The sequence below is a fragment of the Mustela putorius genome, unplaced genomic scaffold (assembly GCF_011764305.1).
Source record: "Mustela putorius furo isolate JIRA1106 unplaced genomic scaffold, ASM1176430v1.1 tig00000095_pilon_pilon_pilon, whole genome shotgun sequence".
NCBI classification, from domain to species: Eukaryota; Metazoa; Chordata; class Mammalia; order Carnivora; family Mustelidae; genus Mustela; species Mustela putorius.
In genome coordinates this window covers 20,396,222-20,417,127 of record NW_025421280.1, presented here as the reverse complement: position 1 = coordinate 20,417,127, position 20,906 = coordinate 20,396,222, and the positions used below count along the sequence as shown (strand labels likewise).

The 20,906-nt window shown below is 42.7% G+C and overlaps 1 protein-coding gene across 1 annotated transcript; it reads right to left on the bottom strand.

Moving 5' to 3' along the window:
* Positions 1 to 10,119: 10,119 nt before the first annotated feature.
* IQCF6 (IQ motif containing F6) lies at positions 10,120 to 10,866 on the bottom strand. The gene is made up of 2 exons (XM_004780104.3): positions 10,777 to 10,866; positions 10,120 to 10,565 (listed from the first exon to the last, which is right to left on the bottom strand). Exons 1-2 carry the CDS (start codon positions 10,789 to 10,791, stop codon positions 10,197 to 10,199), a joined length of 384 nt encoding a protein of 127 aa, XP_004780161.1. The 5' UTR covers positions 10,792 to 10,866; the 3' UTR covers positions 10,120 to 10,196.
* Positions 10,867 to 20,906: the final 10,040 nt, after the last annotated feature.

The window sequence follows — 20,906 nt, the reverse complement described above, 5'->3', positions numbered from 1 at the left end:
GAGAGAGAGAGAGGGAAGCAGGCTCCCTGCTGAGCAGAGAGCCCGAGGCGGGACTTGATCCCAGGACCCCGAGATCATGACCTGAGCCGAAGGCAGCGGCTTAACCCACTGAGCCACCCAGGAGCCCTTTAGTCCTTATTCTATTTTGAATAGAAGTTGATTTAAAAAAATATATTTTATTTATTTATTTGACAGAGATCACAAGTAGGCAGTGAGGCAGGCAGAGAGAGGTGGAAGCAGGCTCCCTGCTGAGCAGAGAGCCTGATGTGGGGCTTGATCCCAGGACCCCGAGATCATGACTTGAGCTGAAGGCAGAGACTTAACCCATTGAGCCACCCAGGCGCCCCAGTTGATTTATATATATCTATATATCTAATACCATTCTTTTGCATGTGGATATCGGTTTTCCTATCAGCACTTATTGAAGAGACTGTCTTTTCTACCCATTCCATATTCTTGGCTCCCGTGTTGAAAACCAGTTGATCATGTATGTGAGGGTTTATTTCTGGTCTCCCTATTCAGTTGCATTGACTTACATGTCTGTTATTACGACAATGCCATTTTGTTTTGATGACTGTAGCTTTGTCACGTAGCCTATAATCAGGGCGTATGATACCTCCAGCTTTGTCCTTCTTGCTCAAAGTACTTTGGCTATTTGGGTTCTTTTGTGGTTCCAAATGAATTTTAGGATCGTATTTGTTATTTCTGTAGAAAATGCCATTAGGATGTTGACAGGGGTGAAATTGAATCTGTAGATCACTTTGGGTCATATGGACATTTTGACAATATTAATTCTTTTAACCCATTAACATGGGATATTCTTGCATTAATTTCTGTCTTTAATTTCTCTCATCAGTGTTTTGTAGTTTTAAATGTACATGTCTTTTACCTCTTTGGCTAAGTTTATTCCCAGGTATTTTATTCTTTTTGATGCTATTGTAAATGGGACTGTTTTCCTAATTTGCTTTTCAGATAGGTCATTCTTAGTGTATAAAATTGTTTGTGTAAAAATACTGGCCTGATTTTTAAAAAGGATTTATTTTTTAATTTATTTATTTGAGAGAGAGAGAGTACATGAGTAGGGGGAGGGGCAGAAGGAGAGAGAGAATCTCAAGCAGAGTCCCTGCTGAGCATGTTGGGGGGGGGGTAGGGTGTGGGGGGAGGAGGCAGGGCTGGATTCCACAACCCTGAGACCATGACCTGAACTCAAATCCAGAACAAATCAAGATCATTACTGAGCCACCCAGGCACTGTCCCCACTTTTGAAAAGATTTATTTAGAAATGCAACTGATTTTTATTTGATTTTATATTCTGCAACTTTACTAAAAGTGTTTATTAGTCTAGCAGGTTGTACGTGTATATATGCCTCTGTGTGTGTGTGTGTGTGTGTGTGTGTGTGTGTGTAGTCTTTGGGGTTTTTAACTTATGAGATCATGTCATCTGTAAAACAGATAATTTACTTCTCCTTTTGGATCTAGAGTCCTTTTACATATTTTTTTCTTAAGAGAGAAGAGTAGATTTCCATGCCTTGTTCTAAATCTTAGAGGAAAGACTTTCCCCTTTTCACCACTGACTATGATGTTAACTGTCGGCTTTTCATAAACGTCCCTTATTGTGTTGAGGTAAGTTCCTTTTATACCTAATTTGTTGTGTGTGTGTTTTTTTTAATGATGAAAGTGTTGAATTTTGGCGAATATTTTTCTGCATCTTGAAATGTGATCATGTGATTTTTACCCTCCGTTCGGTTAGTGTCGTATCTCAGACGACTGATTTGTGTATTGTAGGGTCTTTCCCTTTCAGGGATGCAAAGATAAATCCTACTCCGTCATGGTGTATGATCCTTTTAATGTGCTACTAAATTTGGTTTAAGGTTTGTTACTTTTCTTTTAAAGCTTTTTTAAAAAAATTATTTATTTGACAGAGAGAGAGAGAGCGATCACAAGTAGGCAGAGAGGCAGGCAGAGAAAGAGGGGGAAGCAGGCTTCCCGCTGAGCAGAAAGCCTGATGCGGGGCTCGATCCCAGGACCCTGAGATCATGACCTGAGCCGAAGGCAGAGGCTTTAACCCACTGAGCCACCCAGGCACCCCAAGGTTTGTTACTTTTTTAAAAGATTTTATTTATTTGGGAAAGAGAGAGCACAAATGGGAGGTAGGAGCAGAGGACAAGGGAGAAGCAGACTCCCCACTGAGCGTGATGTCTGGTGCAGGGCCCAGTTTCAGGATCCTGAGGTCACGACTGGAGCCAAAGTCAGACACTTTACCGACTGAGCCACTGGAGCACACTTGCTTGCTAGTATTTGTTTGTTTGTTGAGGAGTTTTGCATTTATATTAATCCAGAACAGTGGCCTGAAGTTTTCTTTTCTTGTGGTGTTTTTGACCTTTGTATCAGGGTAATGTTGACTTCCTAAAACAAATTTGTGAGAGTTTAAGGATTGTTATTAATTTTTTCTTTAAATATTTGGTAGAACTCACCCATGAAGCTATCTGGTTCTGGACTTTTATTTATGAGAATATTTTGATTGCTGCTTTGTCTCCTTATTGGTTATTGGTCTGTCTGGACTTTCTGTTTCTTGGTTCAGTCATGATAGTGTGTATGTCTCTAGGAATTTTTTTCATTTCTTCTTCATTGTCCGGTTTGTTGGTGTATAATTATTCATAATAGTCCCTTATGATTCTTTTTATTTTTGTAGCATCAGTTGTAAAGTCTCCTCTTTTAGTCACAATTTTATTTATCTGAATCTTCTTTTTCTTAATTAGTCCAGCTAAGGGTTTGATTTTATTTATCTTAAAAAAGAAACCCCTTAGTTTCAATATTTTTCTATTCTCTTTCATTTATTTCTGCTTTAATTTATTTTCTTCCTTCTACTAATTTTGGGTTTAGTTTGTTCTTCGTTCCTTGGGGTATAAAGTTAGATGGTTTGTGATCTTATATTTTAGGTAGACATTTATTCCTATAAATTTTCCTTGTATAACTGCTTTTGCTACATCTCATAAAATATGTGGTATTTTCACTTTTGTTTGTCTCTCAGTGTATTTTCTAATTTCCTTTTTTATTTCTTTTTTGGCCCAATGGTTAAGAGTTTGTTGTTTAATTTCTATGTATTAGTGAATGTTCCCCTTTTCTTTCTATTATTGACTTCTATTTTTATTGCTTTGTGATTGGAAAAAGATACTTGGAATGAGTTCACGCTTCTTCAGTTCAGTACGATTGGTTTTGTGACCTTGTGTACTATCTCTCCTGGAGAATATTCTGGGTGCACTTGACAAGAATGACTATGCTGCTGTTATTGGGGGGAATGTTTTTCATACATCTATGAGATCCATTGGGTCTATGGGGTTGTTCAGTTCTGCTGTTTCCTTATTGGTTTTCTGTCTGGATGATTTATCCATCACCAAGAGTGGGGTATTAACATCTCCTACCTCTGTATTATATTGGCCTGTGGTGGGTCCACTACAGGGGCATGAGGAGCAGTGCTCCTGCCAGAACCACAGGTGGGCTAGATGGCTTTGGGTCTGTGGCAGTAAGCCCACCACTGGGGAACAATTCTTTTAATTTTAGAGTCAGTAGTAATGGAATTATTATTTTTTTAATTTTAGTTATTTATATCTCTTTCTTTCTCTTGGTAAGTCTGACTAAAAGTCTGTCAATTTTGATCTCAAAGAACCAATTTTTTGTTTTATTCTATCATTTTTGTATTCTCTATTTCTTTTATCCCCACTTGAATCTTCATTATTTTCTTCCTTCTGCTGTCTTTGGGTTTAGTTTGCTCTTCTGTTTCTAGTCCTAGGAGATGTAAAGTTAGGTTATTTAATTTGAGACATTTCTTTTTAATATAGACATTTTATAGTAGTAATGGTGAGGCCATTGCAGCTCTTTTTTTTATTATTGATAAAATATTTTATTTATTTATTTGACAGAGAGAAAGAGAGAGCACAAGCAGGGGGAGCAGGAGAGGGAGAAGCAGATTTCCCGCCAAGTAGGGAGCCCAATGTGGGACTATATCCCAGGACTTTGGGATCATGACCTAAGTTGAAGGCAAATACTTAGCTGACTGAGCCACACAGGTACCCCAGTGTTTTTATGTATTTTTAAGAAGACATTTTCTTAGTGGTTATGAGGGAATTACTGTTAACATCCTAAATTTATAACAATCTGATTTGAATTGATACCAATGTAGCTTCAGTAACACACAAAATTCTGCAAAAAGCTCCATTCCCCCAAAGTTGTTATTGCCACAGATTCTTTTTTTTTTTTTTAAGATGTTATTTATTTGACAGAGAGAGGGGCTGAAAGAGAGGGGACCCAAGCAGAGGTGGAAGGAGAGGGAGAAGCAGGCTTCCTGCTAAGCAGGGAGCCCAATGCTGGGCTCAATCCCAGGACTCTATAGAGTCATGACCTGAGCCAAAGGCAGATGCTTAACCAACTAAGCCACCCAGGTGCCCTGACCTGTTAGTATTTTTTAAGGGCAGTCTATTTATGGTGTACATGTTCAACTTTCTGGGAATGTCTTAATTTCTCCTTCACTTTTGAAAGACAGTTTTGCTGAATATGGAATTTTTGGTTGACAGATTTTTCTTTCGGCCCTTTAAAACTATCATCCCACGGGACCCCTGGGTGGCTCAGTTGGTTGGATGGCTGCCTTTGGCTCAGGTCATGATCCCGGAGTCCAGGGATCGAGTGCCGCATCAGGCTCCCAGCTCCATGGGGAGTCTGCTTCTCCCTCTGACTTTCTCCTCACGAATGCTCTCTCTCACTGCCTCTCTCTCAATAAATAAGTAAAAATCTTAAAAAAAAAAAAAAAGAAAGAAAGAAAAAGAGAAGGCTTTCCCTTTAAAAAACAAAACAAAACTATCATCCCACTCCCTTCTGGTCTCCCTGGTTTCTGATGAGAAATCTGTTCATTTTACTAAGGGTCTTTTATGCATGATGAATTTTTCTTTTGCTAATTTCAAGATTCTCTTTTTGTCATTGGCCTTAGACAATTTAATTATAAAGTGTCTCAGAGTGGATTTCTTCATGTTCATCTTTCTTGGAGTTTATTGAGCTTCTAGGAGATTTAGATTATTTTATTTTATTAAATTTGGGAAGTTTTCGGCCACCGTGTCTTCAGATATTCTTTTTGCCCATTTTTCTCTCTCCTCTTAATCTGGGATTCCTGTTATGCATATTTTAGTACTTTTGATGGTATCTCATTCTCTTAAGCTTTATTCATTTTCCTTCTGTTCTCTTTTTATCTCTTCTCCTCAGACTGAATGATTTCAGATGACCTATCTTCAAGTTCGCTGATTATTTCTTCTGCCTGCTCAAATCTGCTATTGAAGCCCTCTTGTAATTTTTGTTTTTGTTACTGTACATTTCAACTCCAGAATTATTATTTGGTTCCTTTCTATAATTTCTTTCTCTTTGTTAATATTCTTTATTTGTTCATACATTGTCCCAGTTTCTGTTAGCTCTTTGTCCATGGTGTCCAATTGCTCTTTGAGAATATTTAAGACAGTTGATTTAGAGCCTTTGTCTGATTGGTTCAGTGTCTCTGCTTCCTCAGGGACAATTTATGTTCATTTTTTTCTGTGAATGGGTCATACTTTCCTGTTTCTTTGCATGTTCTGTAACTCTTTTGCTGAAAACTGAACATTTTGTTTATAATGTGGTAACTCTGGAAATTGGAATTTTCTCTCTCCCTAAGTTATCTTTTTATGGCTTGCTGTGGGCTATAGTTGTTTGGTTATTGACTTTTCTAAATTATTTTTTTAAGTCAGTGTTCTTAGTATGTGGTCTCTGAAGTCTAGCTTCCTTTAGCTGTGTTCAGTTAATGATTTATTGGAAAATTTCTTAAATGCCAGAAGAGAGAAGAAACAAAGAAAGAAAAGGGACTCTCCTGGTTTTTGCAAAGTGTTTCTGCACTGGGACACTCTTTCAACACTTAGCCGAGCCATGTAGAACTCTCCCTTAGCCTTCCCTTCCTATTTGCTCTTAGCTTAGAGATCAAAGAGAGGTGAAAGCTTCAGGTCTTTGCAGGTGTTTTCAGGGCATGAATCTTGCCCTGGTCATGAGCACAGCTTTTTAAATTTCCTAGTATACCCAGGCACTTTGAATGCCCTAATTTCTGAGTGAAACTATCCCCAGATTTTCCTCTGAGGCCTTTAGCACTCTTGTATGCTTCAACTATAATCTTTCCCCCCAAGTAGTTGCTTCAGCATCATTTGTTAAAAAGACCCTACTTCCCTCACTGAATTATATTGACACTCTTTTAAAAAATTACTTGACCATATGAAAAAAAAAATCAGTTGACCATAAATGAGTGGGACTATTTCTGGATTCTGTTTTGTCTCATTGGATGTGTTTTTTACCCTAACGAACACCACACTGTCTTAATTACTGTAGCTTATAGTAAATGAGGTCAGATCAGATAAGCCCTTCAATTTTATTTTATTTTTTTTTCGAGATTGTCTTGGTTGTTCTAGGTCCTTTGCATTTCAACATGGGTTTTAGAATCAGCTGGGATCATGACCTGAGCCGAAGGCAGCTGCTTAACCAACTGAGCCACCCAGGTGTCCCTGAGAGCTCATTTCTTTTTCTCACTAAATATTCCATTGTGGTGTGGATGCACAGCAGGAGGTCTCTCAGTTCACCCAAGGGAAGGACTTCTTGGTTGCTTTCAACTTGACAATCATGAATACAACTGTTGTAAACATTCATACGCAGATTTTGTGTAGACATTCAACTCACTTGAGTAAATTCAAAGGAGCTCAGTTGCTGGATCCTATGGGGAAGCCTACTTCAGTTTTGTATTAAACTATAGTGTCTCCCAGAGTGTATTTTTTTTTCTTTTTTTGCATTTTGCCTTCCCACCAGCACTGAATGAGAGTTCCTGTTTCTCCATATTTGGTGCTATCAGTGTTCTGGTATTATCAGTGTTTTGGACTTTAGACTTCCTAATTATAGATGTATAGGGTGATTTCATTTTTAAAATTTAAAATTTAATTTAAAATTTTTAAATTTAATTTTTAATGTTCAATTTTTTAATAACATATGTTGTGACACATCTTTTCATAGGCCTATTTGCCATCTCTACATTGTCTGCTCATAATTTTCTTAATTTTTAATGAGTTGTTCATTTGCTTAGGGTTGAGTTTTCAGGGTCCTTTGTCTTTTTAAGATAACCAGTCTTTATCAGATGTGTCTTTTGCAAGAATTTTCTTCTAGTCTGAGGCTTATCATCTCATTCTCTCACCAGTGTCGTCTTCTTCTTTTTTTTTTTTTAACTTTATTTATTTGAGAGAGAGATAGTAAGAGCATGAGGGGGAGGACAGAGGGAGAGGCAGACTCCCCATGGAGCTGGCAGCCTGATGTGGGACTTGATCCCAGGACTCCGGGATTACGACCTGAGCCGAAGGCAGTCGCTTAACCAACTGAGCCACCCAGGCGCCCTCACCAGTGTCTTCTGCAAAACAGAATTTTTTATTTTAATGAAGTCTAGCTTGCTGGTTATTTCTTTCGTGGCTCTGGGAGTATTGTACTTTTGTGGTCCATTTTGAGTTAATTTTTGTGACGGGTGTAAGATCTATGTCTAGAGTCACTTTTTTTTTTTTTTTTTTTTTTTTTACATCATTCGTTCTCCATTGAATTGCCTTTGGTCATTTTTCCAAGTTCAGTTGACTGTATCTGTGTGGGCCTATTTCTGGGCTCTCTCTTCGGTTCCATTGATCTACTTGTCTGTTCTTTCAATAGTACCGTATTGTCTTGATTACTGTAGCTCTACTGTAAATCTTGAAATGGCTCAGTGCCATCTCATTCTGGGTTTGCCATGTGGGACAGAGAGAAGCAAAACACAAATCAGGATGGAGACCTGAACGGTGGGATCAGAGCTGAGGCTGGAGACGGGTCAGTCGTGTGAGGGGCCTGAGAGCACGGGGTAGGCATCCTGGGAGTAAGGAGATGAAATGCCACCTGGGAATCCTATTTCAGGACTGGAAGGGACCAGAAGGGGATGAACCCTCACTGCCTGAACTGTCTTCTTAGGAGCCCAGTATGCAGACCAGTCTGAGGGTCAATAAATTTCTTTGTTGATCAGGCCTAGGGCACCTATCTCTTGGGGACACTTTGTCGTCTGGGGGAGGAGCAAGAATGGGGATACAGAATTCCTCAGAGTCCCCTCAGGCTGCCCCAAGGCTGCCAGCATCACTGCCCCCCACCCCATCCTCACTTCTGGGGTTGCAGTATATTCTCAGGGAGAGTTTCTTGGCAGCCCAATTCTCAATGGCAGCAGGGAAGAGAAGGGAGGCTCTGTGATGTTCCAGGAGGGTGTCTGCCTCTGAAGGCCCTGCCTGCCGCCTCACCTCTGGTGGACCTGGGTGCTAACGGGGGTCCTGTCTGTGGACTCCCATCCAACATCCTGTTCACTTCCTCTGCCTGCGGCTGGGAAGGCCTCAGTCGGTTACGAGGCTGCCTTTGGCTCAGGTCGTGATCCCAGGGTCCTGGTATCGAGCCCCACATCAGGCTCCCTGCTCGGCAGGGAGCCTGCTTCTCCCTCTCCCTCTGCCTGCTGCTCTGCCTGCTTGTTCTTTCTCTCTCTCTCTCTCTCGCAGTCAAATAGGCAAATATAATCTTAAACCAAACAAAACAAAACAAAAACTCAGCAGTTTCCAAATCATGCCCAGGCCTCTCCCCAGACCACTTAAACAGAATCTGTGGGCGGGCCCAGGCGTTGGTGTGTTTTGTGTCCCAGAGGATTCCAGTATCCAATGCAGGTTAAGAATCAGACACTTCGAGCCTTGCCAGCCTCGGTTTAACCACCTCTCACCGCAGCGGTGGTGGCTGCAGGCACAGTCAGGCAGAATTCTGTCCTGCTAGGATGCAGACCTAACTAGCCTCCTACCACTCGCTCCTGCAAGGCGGGCAGGTGAGAGCCGTGCCCAAAACTCCTGAAGGGGCTCCTCTGGAAGAGCAGATATCCGGCTGCGCCATGGCCACCTGCAGCTACTGAAGGCCGGTGTCCGACTGATTCTGAATCCCCATACCTGCCACAGCTGTACCGGAGACACTGCCCTGAGCCCCAAACACACGCAAGCACCCCAAAACACACACAGTCCTGAAGAGGAGGAAATCCTTACCCACTTGCCAGGCCCATGAGGACCTCCCCAGCTGGTCCTCCCACCCCTTGGGCAAGGCCACCCATCACGGACCCCTAGGGAGGGTCACGAGCCTCAGGCTTCTGGGAGGCAGCTTCCAAGACAAACATCTGAGGGACCCTGAACGTCAGAGCAGAGGCTGTGAGAGACTGGTACACGGAGAACTGAACCTAGACGCCGCCTGTTCGCAGCAGACTCAGCCCTCAGAGGCCCCTTGACACCCCCTTGAGGCCGACCTTGCGGAGGCTGTGGCAGTCTGTGGAAGGACTGGGGCCAATACAGGGGATCTTGGGGGGACTCCAGGACAGCTGCTTCTGAGGATGTGGTAAGACTTAGAGGATGATCCCCAAACCAATGACTTCCAGCGGTCTAGGGACAGTCCTTCCCCCTGCCCACCCCAGACTCCCTCTGCCTGTTTCCTCAGCCGCACCTTCTGGGGCTTTCTCTCCCCTCCCCCTCCGCTTCTGGTTCTCCCCAGAAATGGCCAGCGGAGGGGAGGGAAGCCTCGTCTCAGCCCCTGGGGGCGAAGCAGCCTGCACAGCTGCTGCTCCTCAGTCCTGGCCTGGCCTTCCCCCAGGGATGGCTCTGGCTGACTAGCCCCCAGGAAGGCACAGAGCCTGGCGGGCTGTTGCTCAGCTGGGTGCCCTGTCCTCCCGGCTCCCCGCCAAGCCTGTACTGGCCCCGAGGGCCCTGCCCGGCACAGGACTGTGGAATCCTGGCTTTCCCAGCTGGCTCTGGCTGCAGCCTCTCTGGTGTCCTACCCTGAATGGAGAATCCAGGGGAGGGGCTGCCAAAAAATTAGACCCAGCGCAGAGCCTGGCTGAGCCAGGCTAACTGAGGTGTCAGAGCCCATCCTGGGCTGTGGGGGTCTCTTTGGGGTGCAAGAAGACTCAGGTTTGCAGTAGGTGCCAGGGTCTAGGGTGGCATGCCCTGGGACGGGCTCCAGACCATGACTTTGGAGTGGATCCCTCTTTTATGGGTCTGATTTCCAAAGGGCACGACTGTGGTCAGTAAGTGTCTTTATTGGAAGAGAGATCCAGTCTCCTTGGCTCTGCTACGTCCCTAGGTCAAGAGGATTTCGATGTCAAGCTCCAGCCGGCTGGCTTTGACCTCATAGCGGCCCCGGATCAGGCCCCGGGTTTGACTGGTGTGCCAGCGCCAGTGAGACTGGATGACGCAGGCCGCCTGGCGCGCCTGGAGAAACCGTCTGCGGGCCTGCCACATTCGGACCTGCGCCTGCACCTTCACCACGGCCCACTCCTGGCAGGTGTAGAGTCTTAGTGCCAGGCGCCGTCTCTGCTCCAGCATCTTGGCCTGCACCGACCTCCACCAGCACTGGATGACCCAGGCCCTGAGGGCTGTATGCAGTAGCGACCGGCGCACCATGATGCCACGCCACCATGACTGAATCTTTATGGCTGCCTTCTCCGACTGATCGGGGGAGGGAAGAACACGGACATGCTCAGTGGGACGCCCTCCCCTTGCGGTCCCCGTCTGTGGGGCTGGGAAGAAAGGGGTCCCGGCCTAAGTGGCCCTGCCCCTTCATTTCCAGGCCCATCCGTCTGATTTCCAGTCTCCCACTCATTGGAAGTCAAGGCTCATCATCCGCGGGGCAGGCCCCTGCCAGGTGGGCCTTACTCACATTTTGTGTGTCCATGGCCCCGGTCTAAAGAGTTCACTCATCTGTCAGTTAGGACACCTGAGTCTTTAGCCCCACCCTCAACTGTTAGTCACGCCCCTCATGAGACCCCGCCCACCTACACACAAGGTTCCCCCTCATCAGGTCCTGACCCTACACATTTTTGTCACATCTCTCTCCTCTCGCCTCTTGCTCGTGTCTTCTTGCGGATTGGCCAATCCCCTCATTTGGTGGTTCCTGTCATCTGGGGGCGCCTTGTGGTATATTTCTTGCTTGTGGTATATTTCTCAGACCCCAGTGGCATCCTGAGTCCTGATCTTCCTATGCCTTCCGGTCACGTCTTTCTGCTCCTGCTGGTGGGAGCAAAGAGAGAGGCACACAACTCTAATCCATAGCAGGTTTGGATTTCCAGAAGCTCAAGTGGCAGAGCCCGTGGGATGGCCTCCAAGCACTGTGTTTGCGGGCAAGTATGATTTCATGCAAAATTTGGGGAAGCAAGGTCCCTTAGCTGCAACTAGAGAGGGCCTCTGTCTCCACCTCTCTGGTGCCTCCTGTCACCCTTCTATATTGGGTGGTGTGGAATGGGCTGCAGCCTCTTTTGGGACATGACCACGGATATGCCTGCTTACTTTGGGTTTAATGAGGCAGATTTATGGGTTTCACAGTCACCCCTGGGAATAGACATGTCCTTGCTAGCCATTTCATTAGAGATGGCTTCCTAGAGGTTTCCTACCTGTTACCGTGCCATGGAATGAATTTGGGGGGACACAGGGTGCTACAGTGATAGGACAGATATGAACGTGTCCCCCAGTCAGTGCTTGGCACCAGAAGTAGCTGGGCAGGGGAGGAAAAGGGAGGTTTGAAAAGTGTGGAGACAAGAGCCAGTCTGTAGAAAGTTCTTGTTATCAGATATGTAAAACCATAAATGGAAGATGCTGTTCTCACTGACGCCTGATTAAAACTGAAGTTCTGTCTTATTGGGAATATACTTGATAACACAGTGAGACAATTATAAAGCATACCATACTTCTTTCTTATTTTGGTGTGAATTTGGTGAAAGAGAATTGATCAGAATTCTTGTGATTTCAGGGCATCAGCTAGGGGAGCTGCTATGAACAGTGTGGAAGGCAGCATGAGAAATCGCACTTTACGCATCCGGTCCATCCAAAATAAACACACTTTTATCAAAAATGACATTGCGAAATCGTCATATGAAGAAGTACTCACAGGTTATGCTGCAAAAAAATGTTGGAAAACCATGATAGATGTGGAACAGTGGTTTGATATAAACGCTGTGTAGTGCTTTGGTATTTGCCGACTTTCGAAAATTTACGATTGGTTGCGATTTCTTTATTTGTCCTACATATTCACTTGCCTAATTTTAAGCCTGTAATTTTGCATCCTTTTTCTTAAAGTAGGCCTTCCAAATTATATAAGCCTCAGGTCCCACAAAACCTGGCTCTGCCCTGCCTTGTGCAGCCCGGTCTCCTGGGAGCTCAGGGAAAGCTGTGTTTCTAGGATTCAGAGTTAGGACCGGAAGTGCAGACGCAGGTGATGCAGAGATGCTGGGAGTCCTTCGGGGTTTGGAAGGCCATTCTGGCTCTGGCTTCAGCATGTGTCCCAGCATTCATTTTTCTGCATGTGGGTTTGCTGGGGGCCCACGGTTTACTGTTGGCCTGTGCACAGTCTGCAGCTCCTGTTTTTGTGTATTTGAAGCCTCACCTGCTCACTTGTCCTCATGGCCATGGCACTGGCTATTGGGGTGTCTCACAGGTTCTGACCCTATTGTCAACCACCCAGCCACTTTTGCCTCATGTTAAAAGTCCAATAGGCAAGGGGCGCCTGGGTGGCTCAGTAGGTTAAGCTCTGCCTCAGCTCGGTCATGATCTTAGGGTCCTGGAATTGAGCCCCCCATCGGGCTCTCTGCTCAGCCGGGAGCCTGCTTCCCCTTCTCTCTCTGCCTGCCTCTCTGCCTACTTCTGATCTCTCTCTCTGTCAAATAAATAAATAAAATCTTAAAAAAAAAAAAAAGTCCAATAGGCAGGGGGCACCTGGGTGGCTCAGTGGGTTAAAGCCTCTGCCTTTAGCTCAGGTCATGATCCCAGGGTCCTGGGATCGAGCCCTGCATTGAGCCCCGAATCGAGCCCCGCCTTGGGCTCTCTGCTCAGTGGGGAGCCGGCTTCCCCTTCCCTCTTCTGCCTGCCTCTCTGCCCACTTGTGATCTGTCTGTCGAATAAATAAATAAATAAATGTATATCTTAAAAAAAAAAAAGTCAAATAGGCAGAAGACCCTATTGCTTCCTTTAATGACCGTCAGTCTGGGTGAGCAGAGCGCTGGTATCAGTCTCTCAAAGGCCCCCATCGCTGCACTGATGGCATCAGACATCCATTCACTCCCAGCCCAGTCTGCCAGGCTGGGGCTGAGGCCAGTGTTCTGAGGCTCAGTCCATCTGGTCCAGGTTGCCAGATCCCACTATTCCTTGTAGATCTCTCCCTTACTCCAACTCTGGCCTGGTTGGGTTGTTGCAAGAATATTCTGGCTTTGTCTCCTGCTTAGAAGTCCCTGGAAGAACCTGCTCATCGCTTTTATGTTCACGCTTCTGCAGATAGATATTCACAAAGTGGCAGCTGGTGGGGCTGAGGGGTCAGATCACAGAGCACGAGACTTGGCCTCTGTTTCATCAGTTCTCTCCTTCCCAGCTGCCGGCTCTCTTCTGCCTGAATTCTTGCGCTGATTATAAGTATGGTTTACCTGTTGCTTGAATTTCAAATAATGCAGAAACATATAAGGGGGAAAGCGAATGTTCCATGAAATCTGTCCCCAAAGCTCGTCCTCCGGAATTTATACCATGCACAGATGAGCTGAAATTTTCTATTTAAAAATATTTATTTATTCTTAAGATTTTACTTATTTATTTGAGAGAGCGTGAGAGAGAATGCACATGGGAGGTAGAGAGGCAGAGGGAGAGGGAGAAGCAGGCTCCCTGCTGAGCAGGGAGCCCGGTGCGGGGCTCGATCCCAGGACCCTGGGATCATGACCTGAGCCAAAGGCAGAGGTTTAACCCACTGAGCCACCCAGGCACCCCCAAAATAATTTATTTTTAACTCATACATTTGAAGCTGAAATTTCCCTCAGCAATCCTTTTTTACATTATTACCGCTCCCCGCTTGAAGGGCATCCTGAATGATGATTTATAGATGCATTACATCCATGTACCTAAAGGAAATGTAAGACTGGTTTTGGGTGTTTTTAAGTATCTTTTTAAGTTGGTTGAGATAACAAAAATCATAGAACACAACATTGACCATTTTACCCATTTTAAAGTGTATAATCGAGTGGCTTTTAGTACCCACACGGTGCCGTACAACTATCTACTTCCAGTTTCTGTCTTCCACATGTTTTAATTCTAATTTCATCCCCCAGACAGAAACCATGTAGCCATTACAGAGTCAATCCCCATTACCCTTCTGTCACCCCAGGCCCTGGTGACTGAGAATCTGCTTTTAGACTCTATTTCAGATGTTGCGTATAAATGGAATCCTAGACCACACGCCTGGCTTCTTTCACTTCGCGTGTGTTCCAGGTTCATCATGGTATACATGGCATGTGTCAGGCCTCCATTCCTTTCTACGGCTGAATACTGTTCCACTGAGTGGATAGACCATGCATTGTGTGTCCATTCATCAACTGGCAGGTAACTGAGTGGTTTAACCTCTTTGGTGATTATGAATACCATTGCTGTGACCTCTTGTGTATGAGTATGAGTTTGAACACCTGTTTTCAGTGCTTTTATTTATACTCCCAAGAGCAGAATTGCGGGGCCATGCGGGAATTCTGTGTTTAACCCTTTGAGGAACCGCCCGACTGTTTTCCACAGCAGCCGGGCCATTTTGCATTCCCACCTGTCTCCACATGCTTGCCAATATGTGGAGACTCGTTATTGCCCATTTTTAAAAATTATAGCATCTCATTTGGGGTTATGGTTTGCATTTCCCCACGATAAATGACATTGAACACCTTTTCTTTTCTCTTTTTTTCAGGTTTTATTTATTTATTTGACAGACAGAAATCACAAGTAGGCAGAGAGGCAGGCAGAGAGAGGAAGGGAAGCAGACTTCCTGCTGAGCAGAGAGCCTGACATGGGGCTCAATCCCAGGGCCCTGAGATCACGACCTGAACTGAGTGTTCTGAGTTGAACACCTTTTCATGGGCATTTGTATATTTTTGGAGAAATGTCTGTTCAAGTCCGTTGACCACTTATTTAATTGGCTTCTTTGTCTTGTTGTTGTTGAGTTGTAAGAGTTCTTTATATATTCTGGACACTGGGACCTTATCAGATATATGATTTGAAAATATTTTCACCCATTTTTCAGGTTGTCTTTTCACTTCCCTCATTAATGTCTTTTGATGCACGACAGTTCCTAATTTTGATGATGTCCAATTTATCTATTTTTCTTCTGTTGTTTGTGCTCTGGTGTCACAGCTAAGAATCCACTGCCAAATCCAAAGGTCATGAGGATTACTTCCATGTTTTCTTCTAAGAGTTTTATAGTTTTATTTCTCACCTTTAGGACTTCGGCTGTGAGTTAATATGCGTATATGCTCTGAGATAAGAATCCAATGCCATGCCTTTGCAGGGGGTTACCCTGTTGTCCAAGGACCATTCTTTGAAAAGATTATTATTTCCCCTGACTCTTGGTAGCCTTGTTGAAAATCAGTTGAACATAGAGCTGTTGGTTTATTTCTGGTCTTTCAATTCTAATCCATTGACCTACATGTCTGTCTTTATACCAGTACCACACCATCTTGATTATTGTGGCTTAGCAATAAGTTTTCAAATTAAGAAGTTTGTGTCCTCCAACTTTATCTTTTTCAAGGTTTTTTTTGGTTATTCCGAGACCTTTGCAATTCCATATGAACTTGAAGATTAGCTTTCCACTTCCATTAAAAAAAAAAAAAAAAAGGCAGTGGGAATGAGAGGCATAGTGTTGACTCCGTAAATCAATGTAGGGAATATTAAGTCTTCTGACCCACGAACACAGAATATTTTGCCATGTATTTAGGTCTCCTTTGATTTCTTTAAACGATATTTTATGGTTTTAAGTGTACAAGTCTTGCACCTGCTTGGTTAAATTTATTCCTAGGGATTTTTATTCCTTTTGATGTTACTATAACTACAATTGTTTCCTTAATTTCATTTCTGAATTTTCCATTGCTGGTGCATAGAAATACAAATGGTTTGTGTGTGTGTTTATTTTGTATGTCACAACTTTGCTGAATTAGTTTATTAACTGTAATAATTTTTTTGTGGATTCTCTCGCATCTTCTATATGTAAGATCATGTGAACTGCAAGTAGGGATCATTTTGCTTCTACTTTTCCATTTGGGATGCATTTTGGTTCTCAATTGCCTTGGCTAAAACTTCTGATACAGTGTTGAATAGCAATGATGAAAGCAGATATCTTTGTCCTTTCCTCATCTTAGAGAAAAAAAACGTCTTTCACCATTAAGTATGATGTCAGTTGTGGGTTTTTCATAGCCGCCCTTTATCAGGTTGAGAAACTTCCTTCTACTCCTAGCTTATTGAATTTTCTTTCTTCCCCCTTTTTTTTTAACCATGAAAGGCTATTATATATATATATATATTTTAAGATTATTTATTTATTTATTTGACAGAGAGACTTCACAAGTAGGCAGAGAGGCAGGCAGAGAGAGAGAGAGGAGGAAGCAGGCTCCTCGCCCAGCAGAGAGCCCGATGCGGGACTCGATCCCAGGACCCTGAGATCATGACCTGAGCCGAAGGCAGTGGCTTAACCCACTGAGCCACCCAGGTGCCCAGTTTTGTCAAATTCTTTTTCTGTATCAATTATTTCCCCTGACTCTTGGTAGCCTTGTATTCTATTTACATAAATTTTCACATGTTGCATCTACCTTGCTTGCATTCCTGGGATAAATCCCCTTAGGTCACAGCATATAATCCTTTAAATATGCTCTTGGATTTGATTCCTAGTATTTTGCTAAACTTTTTGCATTGCACTTATAATTATTATTGGTCTTTAGTTTTTTGGGGTTTTTTGGTATGGTCTTATGGTTTCTTTGTCTGGCAGTGTCTTAGGGCAATACTGGCCTCAAAGAATGAATTAGGAGGCATTCCCTTCTCTTCACTTTTTGGGAAACATGTTAGAATGAATGGTATCAGTTCTTTAATGTTTGATAAAATTCACCCATGAAGTTGACTAGTCCTGGACTTCTCTTTATTGGAAATATTTAAATTACTGCTTTAATCTCTTTCCTTGTGATAGGCCTTTTCAGATTTTCTGTTTCTTATTCCTTCAGTTTTGGTTCTTTGTGTGTGTCTAGGAATCTGCCTATTTCACCATGGCTATCTAATTTGCTGGCATACAGTTGTTTATAAGATTCTCTTATGATCTTTTTTATTTTATAAGGTCCCTATTTTTCATTCCTGATCTTAGTAAACCAAGTCTTTTCTCTTTTCACTCGTTCAGTCTAGCAAAGGGTTTTTCAATTCTGTTGGTCTTTTTAGAGAATCAACTTTTGTTTTTATTGATCTGTTTTTTTTTTTTTTAAGATTTATTTACTTATTTAAGAGAAAGAGCATGAGCGGGAGGGGCAGAGACTCTTGAAAGGGAGAGAGAATCCCAAGCTGACTTCATGCTGAACATGGAGCCCAACTCCGGGCTTGATCTCACGACCCTGAGTTTATAACTCAAGCCAAAAGCAAGAGTCAGATGCTTAACCGGCTGAGCCACCCTGGCACCCCTGTTGTTTTTCTATTTTCTATTTTGTTCATCTCAGGAAGGGAAGCAGGCTCCCCGCTGAGCAGAGAGCCTGATGCAGGGCTCCATCCCAGGACCCTGGTATCATGACCTGAGCTGAAGGCACAGGCTTTAACCCACTGAGCCACCCAGGCGCCCCGAAGAGTGTTTTTTTTTTTTCTTAAAGATTTTATTTGTTTATTTAGAGAGAGCGTGCATGTGCGTGAGCTGAGGGAGGGGCAGAGGGAGAGAGAAAGAAACTCAAGCAGACTCTGAGCTGAGTACCAAGCCCTTTACAGGGCTTGATCTCATGACCCTGAGATCATGACCTGAGCCAAAATCAAGAGTCTGATGCTTAACTGACTGAGACACCCAGACACCCTTAAAGTGTTTTTGATTTCCACAAAGTGGTAAATTTTCTAGATTTCCTTCTATTATGAATGATTAATTTTTATTAGTATTCTGCTATTCCTGTATATTTCTATTATCACTCTGCTCTGGCCAAAGAAGATACTCTATGTGATTTCAGTCTTTCTCAATTTATGGAGACTTGTTTTGTGGCCTTACATATGGTCTGTGCCCTCGAGGAGAATGTGGGTTCTGCTGTTGCTCGGTGGAGTGTTCTGTAGAGGTCTGCCAGGTCTGATGGCTATTTAGTGATGTCCACATCTTCCATTTCCTTGTCCATCTTTCGTCTGATTGACTTATTGATTAGTCTCCAACTATGATTGTTGAACTTTCCATTTCTCCCATGGTTTCTGTCATTTTTTGCTTCCTGTATTTTGGGACTCTTGTTACGTGCATATATATTTATAATTATTACATATTCTTGATAGATTGATCCTTGTATCACTATATAGTGTCTTTTTTGTCTCTTGTACAATTTTTGTCTTAAAGTCTACTGTGTCCGATGTTAGTATACCTACCCAAATCTCTTTTGGGATATGGTTTGCCTGGGATATCTTTTTCCATCCTTCCACTTTCAACTTGTGTTCTTGGATGCAAAGAGAATGTCTTGTAGACACAATATAGTTAGACTGTGTGCTTTTCTGTTTTTAATTTTAGAGAGGGAGAATGGGGGAGGGACAGAAGGAGAGGGAGAGAACCTTAAGCAGGCTCCATGCCCAGTGCAGAGCCTGATGTGGGACTTGAACTCACAACGCTGAGATCATGATTTGAGCCAAAATTGAACCTTGGACACTTAACCAACTGAGCCCCCAGGCACCCTCTTTTGTTTCATTTTTGAATCTATTCTGTTGTCCTCTGCTTTCTGATTGGGGAGTTTAATCTCTTTAATGTAATCATGGATAAGAAAACGTCCTTCTGCCATTTTGCTGTTTGTTTTCTATATGTCATATCCTTGTTTTTTTTAAATCCCTCCCTTATTGCTCTCTTTTGTGTTAGATTTTCTAGTTTACCATTTTGATTTCTTTCTTATTTCCTTTACTATATATTTTTAAATTTTTTATTAGTGTCACTCTGAGGATTACAATGAGCATCTTAAATTACAGCAACCTAGTCAAATTAATACAGTTTAGTTTCAATAGTATATAAAAACTTTGGTCCTATATCGCCCCACCCTATCTTATGTTGTTTTTGTCACTTTAATGACAAAAACTTTATTTTACACTTTTTTGTGTAATGTAAAAATAATTTTACATTATTTACACTTTAATTTATTCTTAAATATTTAATAGTTTGTTGTTATTGCTGTGGATGGAAAGTTTTATCCAACCCAATTTCCATTTGATTACTCTTAAAATGAAGAAACATCACTGATTTCTATGTATTTATTTTATATCAGTTTTCTATATATTTATTTTACATACAAAATTTTCTTTTTTTTTTTTTAAAGATTTTATTTATTTATTTGACACACACAGAGAGAAATCACAAGTAGGTAGAGAAGCAGGCAGAGAGAGAGGAGGAAGCAGGCTCTCCGCTGAGCAGAGAGCCCAATCAGGACTCGATCATGACCCAAGCCAAAGGCAGAGGCTCAACCCACGGAGCCACCCAGGCACCCCCAAATTTTCTATTACTTCTCATCTATTGCTTTTTCTCATTGGATTTTCTTGGAATTTCTAGGTATATGATCGTATTGGCACCAGAAAGAAATAATTTTTATTTCCCTTTCAAACTTTATACTGATCTTCCCAATCTATGCGTTTGCTAATACCAAAACACCATGTATAATAGGAATGATAGAAGGCATCCCTGTTAGATTCCTGATTTTATTGGTCATGGTTTTCTTCCCCCCCACCATTTGGAATGCTCTTCGCCTCAAACAAAACAAAATAAGTTTTCATCAATTTTAACTAGTTTCTTCCTATTCCAGTTTTACCCAGAGTGTTATTAAGATCAGCTGCGGAACTTAATAAGCATCCTTTTAGCATATGCTGATTTGATCAAAAGGCTGTTCCTTCTTCCTTTAAATTGTTCACTAAGGACATATGCTAATTCTTCCTGATGATTGAGACATTCCTAGAATAAACTTTGTTTCATCTTATTGTAGTATTCTTTTGACATATTGCTGGATTCTATTGGTAATTTTTAAAAGATTTTATTTATTCATTTGACGAGAGAGAGAGAGAGAGAGAGAGCAAGCACAAGCAGGGGAAGCAGCAGAGGGAGAGGGAGAAGCAGGCTCTCCACCAAGCAGGGAGCCGGATGTGGGGCTTTATCCCAGGACTCTGGGATCATGACCTGAGCCGAAGGCAGACGCTTAACTGACTGAGCCACCCAGGTGCCCCAGTAATGTTTTATTTTACATTTTTACATCTATAATGATGAGTGAGATTGGGCTATTACATTGGCCCTGGGTGAGCAAACTACTGCTTCCCCCACCCCATGCCCCATGACCAGACTAAGTCTGGCCCAGTGCCCATTTTGGAACAACCCACAACCCAATAATGGTTTTCACGTTTTTTAAATGGTTGAGGGGGGGGAAAAAAAAAAACAACCGGAAGAAGAAGAATATTTTGTGACACTTGAAAACTATATCAAATTCAAATTTTAGTGTCCATAATAAAGGTTTATTGGAACACTACTGCACTCATCTATTTACATAATGTCTGTGACTGCCTTTGAGCTCCAACACAGAGCTGAGTAGTTGCCACAGACACCGTATGGACTGCAAACCTTAAATATAGACGATTTGGCTCTTTACAGGGAAAGTTTGCCAACCCTGGTCTATCTAGCTTTCTTTATGGGGCCTATCTTTATCAGATTTGGTGTTAATGCTAAGTTGGCTTCATGAAATGAATTGGAGACTTTTCCCTCTTTTTTTCTGTTATGTGGAGTCATTTAAATAGATCTGAAATTGTCGCCTTTGTAAATGTTAAATAAGACTCAGCCAT